The sequence below is a fragment of the Danio rerio genome, chromosome 1, assembly GCF_049306965.1.
Source record: "Danio rerio strain Tuebingen ecotype United States chromosome 1, GRCz12tu, whole genome shotgun sequence".
NCBI lineage: Eukaryota > Metazoa > Chordata > Actinopteri > Cypriniformes > Danionidae > Danio > Danio rerio.
The window spans coordinates 59,300,409-59,322,500 of record NC_133176.1 but is presented as its reverse complement, the minus strand read 5'-3'; the positions used below and the strand labels follow the sequence as shown (position 1 = coordinate 59,322,500).

The window sequence follows — 22,092 nt, the reverse complement described above, 5'->3', positions numbered from 1 at the left end:
TCACTTTTTAGCGAACTATTGCTTTCCAATGCCCCTGCCTTGTTGGTCAAATGACCACTAGAGTCTTCAGAAATGGTGTTTCTCTGCTTGTGTTGTCAGGAAGAGCTGAAGGATGAAGATGGGATGGAGGTGGAGAGTGAGGGAAACGGCACAGAGGAGCCGACAGCGGAGGATCTCCCCGAAACCGTCCCTGATGAAGATCCCGTCAGTGTGAAAACAGGCACTGAGCCGCCGTCACCCGAGATGGAGGCCGAGTCTGATCATGCCACCAGATCGCCCATGATGACATGTGAAGGGGAATCCCAGACTTCATCATCTCTGCAGCTGTCAAACCACTGCTCCATACTGCAGCAGGCAGACGTGGGCGAAAGTCAAGGTATTGCTGCTTCTCATGGTGGAAAACATCTTGTTTTGTTTGATGGGTTTATTATTTGGGTAACACTTTACAATAAGGTTCATAAGTTAATGCATTTACTAACATGAAGTAATCATGAACAACACATGTGCAGCATTTATTAATCATAACTGAACATTTACTAATGCATTATTAACATTCAAGTCCATGCTTGTTGACATTAGTTAATGCACCATGAGTTAACATGAACTAACAATGAACTACTGTATTTTCATTAACTAACGTCAACTAACATGAACAAATACTGTAGTAAATGTATTGCTCATTGTTTGTTCATGTTAGTTAATGCATTAATTAACATTAACTAATAGGGGTGTCAAGATTAATTGTTTCTTCGGTGCACCGTGATGCAGACGCGGACAATTCTGTATCGGTTCAGTAATAATCATAACCAGTTATTATGTACTGACGTCATTTATCTCCTATGCGCTCTGTCGCGAGGGAGGTGAGCGCGAGTATTTACAACACTCAGCCAACTCAGGGCCGGCCCGTGGCATAGGCACCATAGGCATATGCTAAGGGTGTTGTATATCCAGGGGGCGCCTGAAATGAGCGCGCTTCAGTTGGTTTTGTTTTCGATATTCCTGACACACATTCAGTTATAGACGGCAATAACTCAAAAACTTTAGGCTGGTCGACCAGCTAAAACCAGCCAACCATCCTAGGCTGGTTTAAGCTGGACTTTTCAGCAGGGAAATTGTCCGTAGTGTATGAATGTGTGAATGTATAGGTGTTTCCCAGTGATGGGTTGCAGCTGGAAGGGCTTCCGCCGCGTAAAACATATGCTAGAATAGGTGGTGATTCATTCCGCTGTGGGGACCTCTGAGCAGAAGGAAAATGAATGAATAAAAATGCTGTGGTTGTAACTGGCTGATTTTCCTCTAGCATTCTTCAAAATATCTTCTTTATTGTTTAAATGATCTCTCATCAGGTGGATTATCTCTTTAATATGCTTTTTATAAGCTTCTACACACTTAAAGATTTGAACATGTATACTCCATTTAAATTAGAATGAAGCTAGCCACACTTTACAGGAAGTTGAACTGAAATGACAGGAAGTGGAACAGAGCGCTGCACACTGAATAAAGTGTTGATCCAAACAGACTTTCCCGTCGATGATAAATTCTACAAATAGTTTTGCTCCGACTTCTTAATAAACTCAGACAATGGTTTATCCACCGGGGAAGCCCTTCTGGATTATGGAGTGGAACTTTAAAATTGCCAGACATACCTGTGAGCAACTCATTCAATATTTTAAAGCACAGGAGGATGATTATGGGGACTTTCTGGAGGTGCTGTGTGTTTGTTCCATAATAGGATCTGTTTTATGCATTCAGTACTAAAGAATGAATGCAAAGCAAAAATGCCTTTCTTATTTGGATGTTTGTCTTGTTTCTAGTCCACATATCAAAAAAGTTTAAGGTCAAATGCATTTTCTAGACAAGTAAAAACAATAGTCTTGTTTTCAGAAATAATATGTCAAAATGAAGTAAGTTTTTACAGCATAAGAATCTGCCAATGGGGTAAGCAAATGAATATGTCAAAAGGAAAATCAAGATTATTTTGCTGACCCCATTGTTAGATTCTTTAGTTTGTTTTAAGGAAAAACTCACTTAATTTTAACTAATTAATTATGAAAACAAAGATAATATGTTTTAATTGTCAAGAAAATGCCATTTTTTTTATTTTTTAGAATTAATAAGTATTTCCCAGCTGAAAAGTCAACCCAAGCTCATTCTGGAAACGTAGCCCCGCGGACATTTCTGGAGACCGCGATTTACGTGGCCGGAGGTACGTACGGCCGCGTTTAGTTTTTTTCGAGCGAACGCGGTGTGGCGCCGCTCCGCTCCTCCTCTTCGCGCTCGGCGGCCGACAGCTCGCCTCCGAATGGAGGGCTTTCCCGATGCAACCAGTTTGTCCGCTTAGCTCACAGCGTTACGTCGGCGGAGCGGAGGCCCGGAGGAGGAGGAGCCGGCCGCGGGGACGACCGGGATCGAGTCCGGGGAACAGCGGTTTCAGAAATCAGGTAAGGTGAAAAACAGAATCCAAAAAATAAGGGCGAGAACGCGGCGAGATCCAAAAACGCGGTCGAAATCGAAGACGAGGGCTTTTGCTTTTTTTTTTTTTGACGGCTTTTGCAAACCGTCGCTTGGGTTTAGGGAAGGGAGGAGGAAGAGGGCGGTCGGGTCGGCAGATCCGGCGGCTTTTCGCGCGAGAACAGCGCGGGCGCGAACGGCGCGTGCTCCCGAGAGGCGCTCGAGATGCGAAAAAGCGCGCACAGCGGCCTCTCGCGGATCAACGAAAACAAAAACCCCTCGAATACGTACCTCACGGGACGTATCTCGTGGTCCACAGAAACGTCCGCGGGGCTACGTTTCCACAATGAGCCCGGGTTGTGAAAAGTCCAGCTTAAACCAGCCTCAGATGGTTGGCTGGTTTTAGCTGGTTGACCAGCCTGGTTTTAGAGGGGTTTTGGCCATTTTCAGGCTGGTTTCCAGCCATTTCCAGTCTGGTCTTAGCTGGTCAGGCTGGAAAGTGACCAGCTAAAACCAGCTTGACCTGCCTGGTTTTAGCTGGACATAGCTGGTTAAAAACTTATTTTATTCTAGTCGAAATAAAACAAATAAGACTTACTCCAAAAGAAAAAAATATCAGACATACTGTGAACATTTCCTTGCTCTATTCAACATCATTTGGGAAATTTTTAAAAAAGAAAGAAAAATTCTAAGGGGGGCGAATAATTCTGACCTCAACTGTGTAAACATCCAAATGGCTCTTTAAAAACTGCACTTGTTAAAAAAAAAAAAAATTGAAATTTTTGCTGAAAAAGGTTCCTGACTCCTGGTTTAAGACAAGAGAAGAGTTTGTGTGATAAAAAATGCTGGTTTATGGTACCTAATGACTTCTAAAGTACTTTAGAAATCAAGCCACATTTTTTAAAATATCTTTTTTTTTTGCTCAACAGAAGAATGAAAGAGTGAGTAAATGATGACAGTGATTCAATTTCTGGGTAAACTTCCTCTTTAATGCTTTGGACATCACTTGACCCAGAAGGAATTATAGCTGAAGATGCTGCATAATCATTTCTAGCTGATGCAAAAGTGTTCCATGTGCAAGTAAAGGGTATTTCTGAATGCAGAAGTTTTAAAGTGGACCTATTATCATACATGCCAACATTCGGATCATAAAATCCGGGAGCAATGTTGCCAACTTAGTGACTTTGTCGCTAGATTTAGCGACTTTTCAGACCCCCCCAGCGACAAATTTTTTAAAAAGCGACTAGCAACAAATCTAGCGACTTTTTTGTGTTACTGGAGATTTTTATAGACTGTCATTTGTCTATACTGTACCGTCTCTACTCTTCTTAACATCCTCGTACAGCAGTCTCTCTCCCACCTGCAGCCCGAGAGCAGATCACCCCTCTGCGTACCGACGGCAAATGATTTAGCACCGGCAGTGTGAAAGTTTTTCCTTGTACAGTCAATCCGATCTGCTTCTCCTTTATTTCAACAATTTAATTTGACCGTTTATTATTTTCTTGTTCACAATCACAGATGTTTTAGATGAGAGTTTCAAAACTTATCTGAGTTTATTACGTCTGAGAGATTACTGCAAATTGACTTCACATCTATAATGAAATACTGTATTTAAACAGCAATACATTTAGTTGAATTGACATGCTTGCGTAAAGAGTAGTGTTAATATAAATACCCCTTTATTGACCGAACCCAAAGGCTGTTTAACAAACAGAAATGGCAGGACATGATGACGTCAGTAATATGCAAATTAACGTATGACGTAATCTAGCAACTTTTAGTGAATTTTCAGGCTGAGCTTAGCTCCTTTTCGTTGAAAATAGTTGGCAATAGTGTCTGGGAGATTTTATCCGGGGGTGCGCGCAAAGTGCGGTGGGAGGGTATTTCTAGGAGACAACAATACGGGAGATGGGCGGTAGATGGGTTTGAAATACGGGAGACTTCCGGGAAAAACAGGAGTGTTGGCAGGTATGCCTATTATGCCCCCTTTAACCAGATGTAAAATAAGTCTCTGATGTCCCAAAGAGTGTGTATGTGAAGTTTCAGCTCAAAATAGCACATAAAATAACATAATATAACTCTCTGAAACTGACGCTTTTAGGTTTTGATTCTAATCAAGCCGATTTAGGGACTGTCACTTTAAATTCAAATGAGATTATGCTCTTTTTAAAAGAGGGCCGAGCTACAAATGCCTATGTGTCAGCATAGTGGCAGATTCAAACACAAGACAAAATTCCCTTTAAGGCAAGTCATTTCACTCGGCGGCCATCTTTGAAACGCCTCTCAGGCAGTATGCCCGGGCATTCTATTTCAATGGGGAAACATCAAATTTTCTAAAACTTCTAGCCAAGCTTACGATTAAATTCCATATTATGAATAACCAGGGCCAGGCGGAATCTGCAGACATTTTTTGCTATTTCTGTGGAGAAATTTGGTAAAAATCTGTGAGTTTCTGCAAATTATTTTGGGAGTATCCGGCGGAGTATCATAACTAAAACCTTAATAAATTAAATAAAAAGTAATAAATTACTGAATAAAAACTGAATAAATTTAGATTTACACATTTAGTCGAGTAAATAAACAGAATTAATGATGGGCTAAAAATCTGCATGAAATCTGCGGAATTCTGCGCGCGCAGATTCCGTGTGGGCCTACGAATAACCAATGAAATTAAACATCAACAATCTATTTAGTTTCATTCCTAAATATTCGGATCACACAAAATCTGCAGAAACTCACATCTGGTCCAAGCCCTTCCCCCAGAGAATTGTCATTCTATAGCGATAACTGATTGGCTCCTGCACTAAAAGGCGGGGCTTCATTAGCCATATTGACAGTTACACATTTCCCCATTCAAATATATACGAGCAACACGTCTTGTGTATTCTATAGTCTTTGACAAGACCAAAGAGTATAGAACCACCAAGAGGCGACACTCTAGTGCAATTTGGGAAACAGCCACTAGATGGCGCGGCGGCCATTTTGCAATGAAAACTCCAATAGAACAACAGCATATTATAAGTCTGTAAACTAAACTATTAAAAGTGCTGATGATTTTGATAGTTAGCGTTGTATTGTCGTCTTTCAGATTGTATCTCAGCTTTAATGCGCTTTTTAAATAAATAAATAAATAAAAAACAAAGCAGCTGCTTGCCATAAGATCCAATGGACAGCCGATCGCTTTCACTTCGAAACGGCGGACTTCTTGGTGATTCCAAGCTCTTTGACAAGACTAAAATCCTATGCTAATAAGGGAGAGATGGTCACTAGTGGGCGGGGCTTTCCCCTTTTGATGACACGTACAAAAGGAGAATGTCAATCAAAGAGTATCTGCAGACTGTTTTGATCAGGTGTAATTATAAAGAATTAAATTAATATATTTTCACCATTGAAAGCTGCTTATATCCACACTGCTGACACACAACTGTGTTTAAACCCTTTCTAAACGTGATTTTTGCACAATAGATGCCCTTTAAACCCTATTTTTGGGCGCTTTACAGAGTATTTTCGTTTGCTGCTTGATATGTTAGTCAAGTAGAAAATTAATTGTCCAACAGCTTGTAAAAACAATTTCCTAAAGCACGCTCTGCCAAAAGAGCTGGAGTTCAGTGCTTGTGTGGGATTTGCAGGTCTTTAGCGCAGCGCTGAATCAGTGTGAACACAGACAGCAGCTCCCTGCAGACGCACAACAAACCTCTTTATCTCCGTTTGAGATCTTGTGTCATAACCAGAAACGATAGCATTAAAACTCTCTCTCTCTTTCTCTCTCTCTCTCTTTCAGAGCAGACAATGTGTGCTGAAGCTGAGGATTCTGGGACAGAGAAACCCGCAGATCCGTCTGATCAGCGACATCCCAGCGTGGAGGTAAATGACAGGCGGTGCAGAGTTTACTGAAAGCCTTAAAGGTTTCAACATCTGAGTTCCTTTGCCTGTTCTGGTTTAAAGCGCAGAGACGTGTGAGCCGTTCGCTCTTTATTCGGGAGAGTGTGAACAGTCTGACTCTGTCACAGCGCGGCTCTGTTTGCTCTGACATGTCAGTCAGAGAGGTAACACTGCAAAATATGCTAGTCTGACTTAAGGTTCGTGTCTTGCTTCTAGTCCAAATGTCTAAAAATTCTTAAATCGAGAAGCATGTTATAGACAAGCAAAAAAATACTGTCTTGTTTTAAGAAATAATATGCCAACCCTGCTAAAAAATCCAGCTTAAACCAGCCTAGGCTGGTTGGCTGGTTTTAGCTGGTCGACCAGGCTGGTTTTAGAGGGGTTTTGGCCATTTCCAGGCTGGTTTCCAGCCATTTCCAGCCTGGTCTTAGCTGGTCAGGCTGGAAAATGACCAGCCAAATCCAGCTAAAACCAGCTTGACCAGCATGGTTTAAGCTGGATATAGCTGGTTTTGGCTGGACTCCCAGCTTGGGTAGGCTAGTCAAGCTGGTTTTAGCTGGTCATCTCCCAGCCTGACCAGCTAAGACCAGGCTGGAAATGGCTGGAAACCAGCCTGGAAATGGCCAAAACCCCTCTAAAACCAGCCTGGTTGACCAGCTAAAACCTAGCCTAGGCTGGTTTAGGCTGGATTTTTCTGCAGGGTTTTAAGGAAAAACTCACTTAATTTTGGCATAATATTTCTGTAAACAAGACAATATGTTTTGCTTGTCTAGAAAATGCTTCTTGATTTAGGAATTTTTAGATATTTGGACTAGAAACAAGACAAAAAATCTAAGTAAGAAAAGCATTTTTTGCAGTCTGGCAACCACAGCTGCCGTTTTTTTACCGTAAATTTTACGGGTTGTTTACAGAGTATTTTTGCAAAGATAATCCTCAACCATTGACTCTTCACAGTTTCATCTTTGGGTAGAGAAAATAGCACTAACGTTCCCCTCACACTTCCAAAGATATCCAGCTAAGCACCGCATCTTCATGATTCAACCGGCGTCTGCTTCAGTGTGTGTTAGCCTCTTTTCTTTGTGTACTGTGCTTGTGGGCGGGGCCGCAGGTTTAAATTTTCCCCTGGTTTGCGTGCGCAACAACTAGGAAGGGCTTAAGTCGTCACGCCGAAATGGCTAAAGACTCGTTATCAAGACGATTCAATTGAAGCACTATGAGTCGACTCTTTTATAAATGAATCAATAGCTTTAAACACTGCGCACTTTCAGATTTACGTAGCTGGATTTTTCAGTTCACTTTGAGCTGTGTTACACACTACAGGTCACTCTCAAAAACTCATAATAGGGGCTCTTTAAAACAAGCAACATAATCTTCCAATGCGGTAAACTGCTAAAAATGCTTTTCTTACTTAGATTTTTTGTCTTGTTTCTAGTCCAAATATCTAAAAATTCCTAAATCAAGATGAATTTTCTAAAAAGGCAAAACATATTGTCTTGTTTTGAGAAGTAATACGCCAATATTAAGTGAGTTTTTCCTTAAAAAAAAGCAAAATAATCTGCCAATGGGGTAAGCAAAATAATCTTACGTCAAAAGAAAAAACAAGATTATTTTGCTTACCCCATTGGCAGATTATTTTGTTTGTTTTAAGGAAAAACTCACTTAATATTGGCATATTATTTCTTAAAACATGACAATTTGTTTTGCTTGTCTAGAAAATGCTTCTTGATATAACAAATTTTGGATATTTAGACTAGAAACAAGACAAAAAAATCTAAGCAAGAAAAGCATTTTTGCAGAGTAAGTAAAATAATCTTGTTTTACCGTTTGACATAAAATTATTTTGCTTACCACATTTGCAGATTATTTTGCTTGTTTTAAGAAAAACTCTCTTCATTTTGACGTATCATTTCTTAAAACAAGACCATATTTTGTGCTTATCTTGAAAATGCTTCTTGATTTAAGAATGTTTAGATATTTGGACTAAAACTAGACAAAAAATCCACAAGCATTTTAAGCAGTGAAATAAGAAGGGTGGATGAAATGTTTCAGAAAATGTGTAGTTTGTCTGATTCTGTTTGGTGGACTTTGTGACACATAGCCGCTTCACACGTTTCATTCTGCATCCTGTCGTTCTGCCTTTTGCTGTTGTTTAATATGGTGTATCTTTCTCTATGTTTTCCTCCCTTTCCTGTTTCCCTTTTTCTTGTAGGATCAGATGCTTGTTATGTCAGAAACTGTAAAGCCGCCATCATCGATTCCTATAAGAAACTGTAAGTTATGAAAATAACTCCATTTTGTTACTGTGTTATTAAAGGGGGACCTATTCTGCCCCTTATTACAAGATCTCTGATGTCCCTCGAGCACAGGTGTCAAACTCCGTTCCTGGAGGGCCACAGCTCTGCACTGTTTAGTTCCAACCCTAATTAAACACACCTGAAGAAGTAATTGAGTCCTTCGGGCTTGTTTGAAAACTACTGGTACGTGCATTGAAGCAAGGTTGGAACTATGCAGCGCTGAGGCCCTCCAGGAGTTTGACACCCCTGCCCTAGAGTGTGTATGTGAAGCTCTAGCTTAAAATACCCCACAGGTAATGGTTATAAACTGCTCCTTTTAGGCTTTAATTCTAACTGTGGCATTTTGGTGACTGTCGCTTTAAATTCAAATGAAATTGTGCTGTTTTTAAAAGAGGGCGGAGCCACAAACGCCTGTGTGTCAGCATAGTGGCAGATTCAAAAACAAGATTAACATCCTATGCTAATGAGGGGGAGATTGTTACTAGTGGGCAGGGCTTTCCCCCTTTGATGACACGTACAAACTTCCCAGATGTGTTCTTGATTTTGAGGACGCATAGATGCAGATTTGAGCGCAAAAAAACTCGCTCTAGAAGTCCCAGAAGTCATTGCGACTGGTGATGGAAGGCGCAGCCTTTTACACAGATTTATAATCTTATTTATCTCAGGAGTTTCCCTAATAAATGAGGCGGTGAATATAAACATCACCATAAAAATCTTAATAAAGGCATAAACACATTAAGGGCGTTTATTTGCTGAAATTAGTATTAAAATCTGTTTTATTTATATTGTACAACGTATATTGCTAATGTTTTTATGCTGTGAAAAAGGGAAAAGCAATAAATCGCTGTATGAATGCTGTAATGTTTAAATAATCTTCCATTAAAATGCTCGAAGGTCACGTGACCATCAGGAAGAACGCAGCATCTCATTTCTCAGAGGACACGTTCTCTGTTCTTGCGGTTTCTCGAGTTCGTTCGTCTGAGGTGACCTGGCAAGACCGGTCTTCACAAGAACGGAAGCCGTGCTCTGCGTTCTTGAGAAACCGCAAAGTGCAGACTGATTTTATCAAGTGTGATTAAAAAAAGTACATTTAATACATTTTTACCATTAGAAGCAGTAGATTGTTGCCACACGACTGTTTAAACTTCTTATAAAAGTTATTTTTGCATGATAGGTCCCCTCTAAAGGGGCTGTAAGTTTTTGACTCTTATCTAGAATAAAATGTTTGCAGATATTCCAGAAATATGCTAAATGAACGTGTTTGTTTATCTGAAAAACAATGCTAAAGTCAATTAGTCTCCTTTGAAAATGTGCGTTCAGAATCAGAATGTCTGCCTTTGTTTGATCTCTTAGTTTGATCTCCGCCCATCGCCAGTTTAACCAATTATAATTCAGCATCCCAGGTTGCTGTGGTGGAAAACACAGTGCATTTAGTTTCTGTTGTTTAGTGTTGTTCTAACATTTTGTTACTCAGTATTAACTTGGTAAACACAAAATGGATGAAAATGAAACTTAATTATTATTGATTATTGGATAAATGTAAGATTCAGGAGGCGGAGACAGTCTAATAATAGGTATAGCCAACCCAGGCTCATTGTGGAAACGTAGCCCCGCGTTTCTGGAGACCGCGAAATACGTCCCGAGAGGTACTTATTTGTGCAGTTTTTGTATTCGCGAATACAAAATACAAATACAAATATAAGAGGCTGCTGTGCCGCACTTTTTCGCGTTTCGAACGACTCTCAGGAGCGCGCATCGTTCGCGCAGCGCTGTTCTCGCCCGAAAAGCCGCTGGAGGCTGCTGTCGAGCAACCGTCTGTCCGACTGACGGACTGACCAATCGGCCGACCTAGCCACCCTCCTCCTTCCCTAAACCCAAGCGATGATTTACAAAAGCCGTCTAGAAAAAAAACGTTTTTCGGATTTCGCCGTATTCTTGCACCATTACGAACTTGTTCGCTTTTATTTTTTGGATTCTGTTTTTCATCTTACCTGATTTCTGGAACCGCTCTTCCCCGGACTCGAACCTGGTCATCACCGCAGGTGGCTCCTTTTTTCTCCGTGCCTCTGCTCCGTCGATGTAACACTACGAGCTAAGCGGACAAACTGGTTGCGATGGGAAAGCCCTCCACATGGGGGTGAGCCGTCACAGCCAGCGAGCGTGAGGAAGAGGAACGGCATCACACCGCCCCGTAGCGTTTGCTCGAAAAAACGAAATACGGCCATACGTACCTCCAGCCACATAAATCGTGGTCTCCAGAAACGTCCGCGGGGCTACGTTTTCAGAATGAGCTTGGGTTGGGTATATCGATAGTCCTTAAGTTAATATTTTCAAAACAAAAAGTCCCTAAATACTCGCACAAGCATTATTGTTAGAGAAAACTCAATATAATTTGAGTTATTATTCAAAATCAATTCATTAAAGAAAAATAATAGCTGTATCTTGGAGACACAACCTCAGTTCACCCTCAATGCACCCTCAGTTCTAGAATCACCTGTATGCTCAGTATTACCTGAGTAGAGTCTTTCAGTCTCAACATTCACCTCGCGTCTGTGCTTTTGTACACAGACAGAAAAGTTGACCTGCACACATACAGTTTAATGATAATTGCATCACGAGGACAGTTGGCAGACTGAAAGCAAAGTGCCAGTGCGTACTGTGGCTTCACTAGTCATGCATACAGACTGTGTGTGTGTGTTATTTGTCTTATCTCTGTGTTTGTTGTGTTATATGTGTGTGTGTGTGATCTATCTGTGTGTGTTGTGTGTCTGTCAGGCTGTAAGCTGGAGGTGGGAGTTTCCTCATGTCTGCTGACTCCCTCTGCTTCTCCAGGAGCCGCTGAAGAACGAGGGATGAATGAAGGAATGTGAGTACCATACAAACAGCACAGAGAGAAAAGGCTTTGTTTAGAGCTTGGGTGCCCAAACTTGTGCTTATGAAAGGCCACAAAAACTAATTTGATTGAGAGTGGGGACCGAATACAAATAAATCACACTGTATTACATCAAAGGTGCCATGTTAGCATCCTAATTTATTAACATTTAAAAATATATAGGAAGAAAATACTTGAGTTGTATTAATAATTATATATATATATATATATATATATATATATATATATATATATATATATATATATATATATATATATATATAAATATATATATATATATATATATATATATATATATATATATATATATATATATATATATATATATAAATATATATATAAATATATATATATATATATATATATATATATATATATATATATATATATATACATACATATATATATATATATATATATATATATATATATATATATATATATATATATATATATATATATATATAYATATATATATATATATATATATATATATATATATATATATATATATATATATATATATATATATATATACATACATAYATATATATATATATATATATATATATATATATATATATATATATATATATATATATATATATATATATATATATATATTTAGCATTTTATAATGTGCTTCTTATAATAAAACAATTAATAACACAATGGAGTTCAATGCTGAGTGGACCCTTTTCACATTTCCGGGTTTCTCAGCAGTAGAAGTCGTCATAGTTGGGGAAACGTAGTAAACTAAATAGGATTTTTCTTACAATCCTATTCAACACAGGCTCATTTTGAAAATGTAGCCCTGTATACATTTCTGGAGAGCGCGAATTATGTAGCCAGAGCTGTTAAATGAACACTACAGGGTGGTATGATGCCGCCGACAGCTTCTGTTTTTTTTTCTCGCGCTACATGACCGCTTACCTCGCGAATTTTCCGCTGTTACCAGTTTACCAGCTGTCACACTTTAAGTCATTTGGTGGCAGGGCTTTTAGTTGTACAGCACCAAAGTTATGGAATTCCCTGCCTTTGCACATTCGCCAGATGGACTCTATTTCCAATTTTAAATCTCAGATAAAAACGTTTTTGTTTAGGATAGCTTTTAATGATTTGCCTGTTTAATTTTTTGCTGATTGTCATTTTGACTGCTTGTATTTGTATGATGTACTTGTGATCTGCTGTAAGGTGTCCTTGAGTGCTTTGAAAGGCGCCTAAAAATAAAAGGTATTATTATTATTATTATTATTATTATTATTCAGTAGCTCCCTGTGGTTGAAATGCATCAAGGAGTTGATCGTGGCAACGGGGTTCGAGTCTGGCAAAGAATGTTTCCCGAAAGCTGGTAAAACAAAAATAAAACACAAAAAATTAAATAAGTGACAGGCTGAGGATGTTGAAAGATTTAAAAACGTGGTAAAAATCAGGTGGGCGTGATTGCTTTTCTTTCACTCAGTCAGTCGACAGCGGCCTCAGGTGAATTTACACTAGAACAGCAGGTGCTAATGGCACTCGCAAGAAAATTTAGAGATCTGAAGAAGCGTACACAGCATACTCTGGTGGATTCGTGAAAACAAAAACTGCAAAAAAAAAAAAAAAAACATAGCTCCTGGGACGTATTTCGTGCTCTCCAGAAATGTATATAGTGGTACATATCAATAAGAGCCTGGGTTGATACTATTTGCTGAACTAATAAAAGAAAAACTCCACCATGGTGTTATCAAGACTTTCAGAAAAAAGGAAAAAACATAGTGTGAGACTGATAATGGCAGCCAGAAGAGAAAACAATGTCAAACTTACTGTCCCGCCTATAGACGCTGCATTAGAAACGCCTCGTATGAGCAAGCGGTAATTAGTATTTTGTAATTTAATGCAAAGATGATATAAAACATACATAAATACATATAAATGTATATGTTTTTTATTAAATATTAAAAACTTTCAAGGATTTAAGATGCTGATGACTGTTAAACGCATCATAACAGTTTAGTAAAAAGAGTCCATACATAACTATAATGAACGAATTGAAAACTGAATGAGGGTTGTCTTTAAGTAACATTTAATCTTATGCGTTCTGATGGGTCTTCTCTGTATGAATACAGACTGATTGATGTCTTGTGTGATTCTCAGAGGCTTTGTGAAGTCAGAGTCCAGTGTGGTGAGTCCAGTGGACTGGACAGTGGCAGACGTGGCCAGTTACTTCACTGCGGCTGGGTTTCCAGAGCAGGCGATCGCCTTTAGGACGCAGGTATACTGAACTGACTAAACTTCAAAACCATGAAAACTAATTTTTAGGATTTTTACACTTTCAGCTTCTTTTGCTGCATAATATTGCCGGTTAAGAATGAAAACGATCTAAAACCGTTGCAAAGCTCCAGCAGGAGTTATTTTACCATATCAAGTTTCCAAACTCTGTCATACGCCTCAGATGAAGTCCTGAGATTTGTTCTGAGAATGTACACATCACTAGATGCTGAAGTTAAACCATTTCATTTAAGGAATCGTAGGTTTAGGACCTGCTTTAGTTGTGTTAGAAATTAGGGCTGTGCAAGATTTATTATCTTGGATTGAATTGTAATTGTTGTTAAGAATGGAGAAGTATCCTATAATTGAAGATATGAAAGGAAAAAAAAAACTTCTGTCTTTATAAAAACAGTATTGTGGCCCATGCAGCTTAAATATCAGCACATGAGCATGATCAAGATCATAAATGTGAAATTGACTGACCGTTAAACAAAATCAAATGAAGCTAACATTAAGTGTGTTGCATTTTAGACACTTTTAAATTCAGCGAGTTATATATAAACATGTTTTTGTTGTTGTTTACACCCAAAACAAGTTATTTGTAGCCAGTGATGGGAATAATGGCGTAATAAATAAACAGTGTTACTAACTGAATTACTTTTTTCAGTAATGAGTAATTAAACAAATAAATAAAATAATTTCCCCCATTATAACGCTATTATCATTACTAACATGAAAATGCAGGATTATATAATTGATATATAATATGCAATTGAGTTCAAGTGCTTTTCATTTGTCTCTAACTGATGTAGATTGATGTGTGTAAAGAGGTTGGAAAACCACAAAACTGATGATGATTGACGTGTGTGTAGGGGTGAGACAACCACATAACTGATGATGATTGGCATTTGTGTGTAGGGGTGAGACAACCACATAACTTATGATGATTGGCATGTGTGTTTAGGGGCGGGACAACCACTTAACTGAGTATGACTATGGTTAGTTTGTCATTAATGATCATGATGATTCATTAATGATGGAATTCCGTTACTTGCTTTTTGTGAGAAGTAACTAATAACTATAATTAATTATTTGAAGTAAAATGCCCAACTCGGCGACGCAGTGGCGCTGTAGGTAGTGCTGTCGCCTCACAGCAAGAAGGTCGCTGGTTCGAGCCTCAGCTGGGTCAGTTGGCGTTTCTGTGTGGAGTTTGCATGTTCTCCCTGCGATCGTGTGGGTTTCCTCCTGGTGCTCCGGTTTCCCCCACTGTCCAAAGACATGCGGTACAGGTGAATTGGGTAGGCTAAATTGTCCGTAGTGTATTAGTGTGAATGAATGTATATGGATGTTTCCCAGAGATGGGTTGCTGCTGGAAGGGCATCCGCTGCGTAAAACATATGCTGGATAAGTTGGTGGTTCATTCCGCTGTGGCGACCCCAGATTAATAAAGGGACTAAGCCGACAAGAAAACGAATGAATGAAAATGCCCAACTCTGTAGCATGGTATATTAAATGATCTGTGCTTTAATTCAAGGTAAAAATTTAAAGCTTTGATACTTGGAGTTTTAAGTAGACTTTAAGGTGACATGTGTCTCTAAACTTGTCTGAATCTGTGTTTCTGACAGGAGATTGATGGGAAGTCCCTTCTTCTAATGCAGAGGAATGATGTGCTGACAGGCTTGTCAATCAGACTTGGCCCCGCCCTCAAGATCTACGAAAGACACGTGAAGGTTTTACAGAAAACACATTTCCAAGATGACGAAGCTTTCTGCTGATAAAGTCACACACTCATGTGTGCGTGTGTATAAATGTATAAATGTGTGTGCATATATATAACCGCATTAAAAAACTGAACAATATTTACTTCACACACATAGTCATGCGTACAATGTATATATATTTTCAAACCGTAATCCCATGGATATTGGAATACAAATATTGTCTCTGCGAAAACTGACTGGAATGAACAGAATTAAGCTGAAAGAGGAGTATATGGGGACTAAGAAGACTGAAAAGAGAAATATAATGTTGTTTTTTTGTGGAAAGACTGTTTTGTGCAGTTAATGCTGCTCCAGTGGATGCCACTGTTTGGGTCGTGGCCTTTGACCCTGAATTCATTTCATGAAGTGGATTTCTTCTGCAGAACCTCCACTAGAGGGCAGAATTTCATTGTCTATGTAACCTCAAACAAAGACTGGATGTGTTTCCACAGCGCACAGTGATACTTATTTGCTCAGAAACAGTCCGGCTACAGTTCTGGAGATATACATTCTGATTGGAAATTTGTTCTCGGATGATGAACTTTTTCTTGTAATGGTCTTCCTTCAGTGATGGACTACATGTCTTCTCTTTCTGATCTGGAGCATCTAATGTTCTTCCCAGTGTTTTTTGCGTCTTGCTTCATTACTTCAGAAAAGACGTTTGTGTATGTTTATGCAGACTTCCTGCACACAATCGATTGATATGTAGGATCTCCCTTTAAAAGCGAGTGAATTTGACTCTTTTAATCTCGGATTTGCCAGCCATATTGTGGCCCGCATGTGGAATATCACCATTGATGACTGGGCAGACGTTTTGTAAATATAGATTTGGATCAATATAGAAGTCCAAGTTGCGAGGCAATGGAGATATTCCTTCACCAGCATTTGTAGAACGTGTCTGAATGTCCTTAAATGCACAACGTTTGTACTATATATATATATATGTCAACCCATTAGAAATCACTGTAGTTGCATATCGTCGGGAACAATTTGTGTAAAACAATCAAATGATACTGGAAGTGTCCGTTTAACAAAATACAAAGACTGACTTGTGAGGAAGGACGGGACATGTTGAAATGCTAATGTTTGTTAATCTGCCCTTTGGCTTTAGTGTTTTGCATCGTTAAACTTATTGCACATGCAAATGGATCCATCACGCCTGTAAATGAAACTGTTACTGATTCTGTGCAATAGGTCAGTTTGATTTCAGAGTTGAATGTTTTGGCTGACAACTGTAGCACCTCCAATTAATTTATTTCTTTGTATGTTTGTTTATAAAATATTATCTTCATTTTTTATTATATGATGACTCCCTGTCTAAAATACACAGTTCTCTGACTGGTTCTTTTATGGTCTGACATTGTCTTAAAGGGCATCTATTATGAAAACAATCACTTTTATAAGGGGTTTAAGCACAGTGGTGTGTCAGCAGTCTGTGAATATAGCCAGGCTCAAATGGTGAAACTTTGTTCATTTTATTTTTTATAATCACTTAATAAATAGTCTGCAGAAACACTTCGATTGACATTATGGGAAAACCCTGCACACTAGTGACCATCTCTCCCTTATTAGCAAAGGAAGTTAGTCTTGTTTTTGAACCTGCCATTATGCTTTAATACACAGGCATTTGTAGCTCCGCCTCCTTTAAAAAAATTGTGCAATCTCATTTGAATTTAAAGCAACAGTCACCAAAACAGGACAATTAGGATTAAAGAGGGTCAGTTTCTAAAAATTATACACTTTATTTGTGTGGTATTTTGAGCTAAAGCTTCACACACACTCTCTAGGGACATCAAGGACTCATTTTACATCTTGTAAAAAGGAGCATAATAGGTCCCCTTTAAGACTACTTGCAATATCAAACGCTGGAGCTCAATGTAGCTTAATAATATCATTTTTTTCTGTTAAGGCACTATTACTGTTCTGACTTATTAATCAAAACAGAATGTCAACAAATCCTTACCAATTAGTTTGTTTTTAGTGAATCTGTCTATAAAACACATCAACAAATGCCCCAAAACATACCCAGCAAGCATTTATTTGAGTTTAAAAGATGTGTAAAAATGTCTAAACTTGGCTAAAACACTTTCTAAAAAATGCTGGATTGTCATAACACATGTTGGGTCAAATCCAAAGCCCAGTTGTTGTCTTAGGTGTCATTAAATAATAATAATAATTCCTTACATTTTTACGAATCGTTTTTCTGGGCACTCAAAGCACTTTACACACATGGGGGGGGATCTCCTTATTCACCACCTGTGTGCTGCAACCACCTGGATGACGCGACGGCAGCCATTTTGATCGCACACCAGCTGATTGGTGGAGAGGAGACAGAGTGATGAAGCCAATTATGATATGGGGAGTGTTAGGAGGCCATGATGGACAGAGGCCAGTGGGAAAATTTGCCGGCGTTAAACTCCAATTCTCTTTTTCGAAGGACATCCTGGGATTTTAAACGACCACAGAGAGTTGGGACCTCGGTTTAACGTCTCATCGGAAAGACGACGCTCACTGAGCATTATAGAGTCCCCGTCACTATACTGGGGCATTAGGACCCACACAGATTGCAGGTTGGGCGCCCATGCTGGCCTAACTAACACCACTTCTGGCAGCAACCTAGCTTTGCCATGTGGTCTCCCATCCAGGTACTGATCAGGCGCAGCCCTGCTTAGTTTCAGTGGGCGACCATGTGAGAGTTGCAGAGAGCTAGCTGCCGATTTAAATTTAATCCACAATTGAAAAAACTAACCCAACATGCATCCAAATTTGACCTAACATTGGGTTACAACAACTCAGTATTTCTTAAGAGTGAAAGCTAAATTCAACTCTGTCCATTGGATGACTCTTCTATTCTGGTTTTATCATTAGACGTCTGTTAGATTTTCTCTGACAGTGCAAATTTAGCCTGGTTTAAGCCAAGACATCTATGTTTGGTCATTTATTAGACGTCTTTTAAACATAAAAGAGCTCGCTTAGATAAAAGAGAGAAGTCATTTTAGAAACAAAGCTACAACCACTGTTAGAGATTTAATGTTCACGCTTTCTCCAGCAGAGGGTGGTATATATACAAAGAGATGGATTCAAATGTAAACACCATTAGGGTTAAATAAACTCACTTTATTAAGTACATCTTGCTAGTACTGGTTTAAACTTTTTTGGCATTCAGGACTGACTTAATTTCATGGTTGTGTAGATTTAACAAGATTGTAGTATCAAATGTGGTACCACAGATCTACTTTTTACAAAGTCCCATCGTCTCAGCAGCTCCTTCAATAGCAAACGGCCGGCGAGTCCCGTGTTGCAGCATAGGTTGTATTGTATCAATCGTCAGAAAAATGACAGGAGCAAACACGGTACACGGTTGGCTATACTGTGGTGTTGTTGTGAAAATGAACTTTAACCCTTTATCCGCTTGTTAAGTGGTGACGTGTTGGTGACGTATGTAATACTGTTTCCGGGTCCAAGCCGCCATTCAATTGAGTGGAGAAATCATTCGTTTATGATCGCGTTTTATTCCTATCACACATAAAGTTAATTTTATATAAAATTGTAATGTACATGTAACGGAGGCACGCTAGAGGCCATTGTCTTTAGCCTCCTTGTTAGAGCAACCGACTTCCATGCGGAAGGTCACCGGATCGATCCCAGCTCGGAGTGGGTTGGGTGGAGTAGGATCGGCGGGGTTACATTGGTGCCATGACCCGGATGGGAGTGAGGTTTAGGGGGGTGAGTGTAACGGAGGCCAGCTAGTAGGTGCTGTGCAGGTAAACCTCACTCCTCTGACCTCTAAAGGTGCTCTAGCGACAGACGCTAGAGGCCATGGTCTTTATCCTCCTTTTTAGAGCAACCGACTCCCATGCGGAAGGTCGCCGGTTCGATCCCAGCTCGGAGCGGGTTGGGTGGTGTAGGGCTGGTGGGGTTACATACACAACAATCTCTGGGCTTAACAAATACCAAAAATGTAACAATTTATAAAAAAAAAATCACTTTCTGGCTATCGGATATTAGGCATGGATATATAAACTGCGATCGTGATTTTCGAAAGCATTAAATCGCTTTGTAAACGTTTATTATTACCATTTCATGAGTCTCACCATTCAGTTGAATAGAGCGCTTGGACCCGGAAGCCGCTTCGCGTGACGTCACACTTAACAAGCAGAATCCCCGCAGTGATCGTCATCTTCACGTCATGATCAGTCCCATGATCCCCCGTGCTCCGCTAGTGTCTGAAGTTAAAGCGTGTGCACATTTTACCAGAACTGAAACTACATATTTGGTGATGTACTGTGTCGATGCAATCAAGCAAAAGATCCAAACCAAACTCGATTCGTTTATTCAACTCTGAGTTGACTATTTTGCTAAAGAATCAATAATTTTAAACATGTGTAACCGTACTCTCTTTTGCTATGCGTTGTGTAGTGAATGACGAAAGGACACCATTTTGAGTCTGCACAGAGAATGTTATTAGCCCCTTTCACACATACAGACCTTTAAAGGTTGTATGTGTGAACAGGTCCTTTTTGAAAATACCGGTAAATTCGTTCTGGCTATTTTCCGGAAAGAGAAGTTGTAACATTACCAGCAATTTGCCGGAATGCTGCGCTGTGTGAATGCAGAAGGAAGATTGCCGTAATAAGCGCGTGCACGTCTAGAACGTGCTGACGTGAGACGTCTGCTTTAGCCAATCACAACAGTCAGACGCATTTACGTCCGCGCGGTTTGTGAGAATAAAAGCCTTTGAATATTTTTCCAGACACATTTAGCTGCTAGAAGTTAGTCAGATCACGTTTATATGTTCTTCTTAATGCCAACTGTGCAAATAATCATCGATGAGATGCTTATGATAAGCCGTTGTTTGTTTACCTTCAAGCTTTGCGTGCGCCTATGAGCGCCAGCACACGTACATATTATGAACATTATCTCGACATGCGAAAGTGATCCTGCGAAAGTTGTTCACAATATTGATCATCCACAGAGTTTGTAATTTAGTCAAATGTTTACAAATACAAGCGCAGCCGTTTAAAGCTCATTTGTGGTGAATGATGTCAGGATTTACCGGTATTTTGGAATGGATGTGTGAATGCTCTTTTCTGGAAAATTTCCGTAACGTCCTCGCCTGTGTGAACAGCGCTTTTTTCAATATACCGGTAAAGTCTTTCCGGAAATTTTCCGGATATTTACCGGTATCACTGTGTGAAAGGGGCTATTATGACAGATCGGCAGCTTCAGCTCATTACATTAAATGTACATGAAAAAAAAGGCGAATGAAAGATGGAGGAAACGAGCGAGAGGCGCCGTGGAAGGACGCGAAGACAGGAAAGGGAAAGAGAAAACTAGTTCTCACAATTACAAAAATCAGCATGTGAACATTGACAATCCACATATTACATTGTCAAAATAAAAATCATAAATGCATACCTGCACAGAGAATGTTATTGTGACAGATCGGCAGCTTCAGCTCATTACGTTAAATGTACACCGTCAACAAAAATAACACTCTACAATATAACAAACTGTTTTTACATCAGTAAATATAACAAATGATTAAAATTAAACTTAAATATGCATTTGTGTGTGTTAATTATGGCCAGAGCCAAATTCAATTTGGAACAGGTAGAGCATACCTCCTTAGTTCAAGGTAAAGGTGGAAAAGACTGCTCGAGCAATAGTGCAACAGGTATGGCTGCTTGGACTATACCACCTTGACGTTAACCCAAGGGGGGGAGAAGAGGTGAAACCACTGTCACTTTACAGATTCTTTTTACATTTATATTGTGAACACAAAACAATTTTATATGAACAGTAAGTAAACAGGAGGAAAATATAGTGAAATCAATCTACCCGAAATAATCCTGTTACACATGCTGCACTTAAAGATTTAAACCTCAGCTGGATTCATTCGCTTAGTGCTGTGTTACACATTGCACAGTCAAGTGTGCAGTGCATACGGAGAGAAGAGAGTTTCTACAGGTGGTTTGTCAAGCCCGCTCGCCTGTGTGATGCGCACTTCAGAAATGCACAATGTTTTTCATAGAGATATGGAGTGATTGTAAGAAAGTGTCTGGTGCAAATGTGACAAATATTGTGTGAAAAGCTATTCAAATTTAAAAAGAGGAACATGGAGAAGAATATTAAAGTAATTTTCGTTTTAATTAGGGGCCAAGCACCGTAGGTGCGTAGGCACCTATTGCTTTCGTTAGTGTTCTTCTTCCGTTTCTTCCGCCGGATTTGAATGGCAGCCCATATAGACGTATGCGGGAAAGTTGTATAATTTGGCACAATGATAGAGGCCAGTATTAACATTCATCAGACCAAACATGAAGTCTCAAAATCAAACTCTCTAGCGCCACCACTTGTCCAAACTTTCACGTATGTTTATCATGATAACTTTTGAACCGAATGGGCTATAATCAAAATTCTTTTTCCCTTGATTCCTTGGCTCAGCCCGATTTAAACGGACCCTATGACGTCATTTTCCGTCAAAAAAATTTTCGTGCTATTTTAAATTATTCGAAAAACCTATTTGATCGAACTCGTCCTAGGCCGTTTCTCCGATTATCAC

General features: G+C 39.3%; 1 protein-coding gene across 6 annotated transcripts in view; it reads left to right on the top strand.

Annotated features, from left to right (window-relative positions):
• samd1b (sterile alpha motif domain containing 1b) overlaps positions 1-22,092 on the top strand; it is a 58,809-nt gene that overhangs the window by 6,789 nt on the left and 29,928 nt on the right. For 2 of the 6 annotated variants that reach the window (XM_005163533.5, XM_073907027.1), the window contains exons 2-7: positions 100-376; positions 6,233-6,315; positions 8,543-8,603; positions 11,403-11,493; positions 13,657-13,774; positions 15,396-16,853. In XM_005163533.5, the coding sequence (XP_005163590.1) occupies positions 100-376; positions 6,233-6,315; positions 8,543-8,603; positions 11,403-11,493; positions 13,657-13,774; positions 15,396-15,545 (780 nt within the window). In that variant the 3' untranslated portion in view covers positions 15,546-16,853. Of the gene's footprint in view, positions 1,085-2,770; positions 3,104-6,232; positions 6,316-8,542; positions 10,274-10,332; positions 11,048-11,402; positions 11,494-13,656; positions 13,775-15,395; positions 16,854-22,092 lie in introns of those variants that run through there. The other 4 variants (XM_073907020.1, XR_012382495.1, XR_012382494.1 and 1 more) reach the window with 4 other exon arrangements.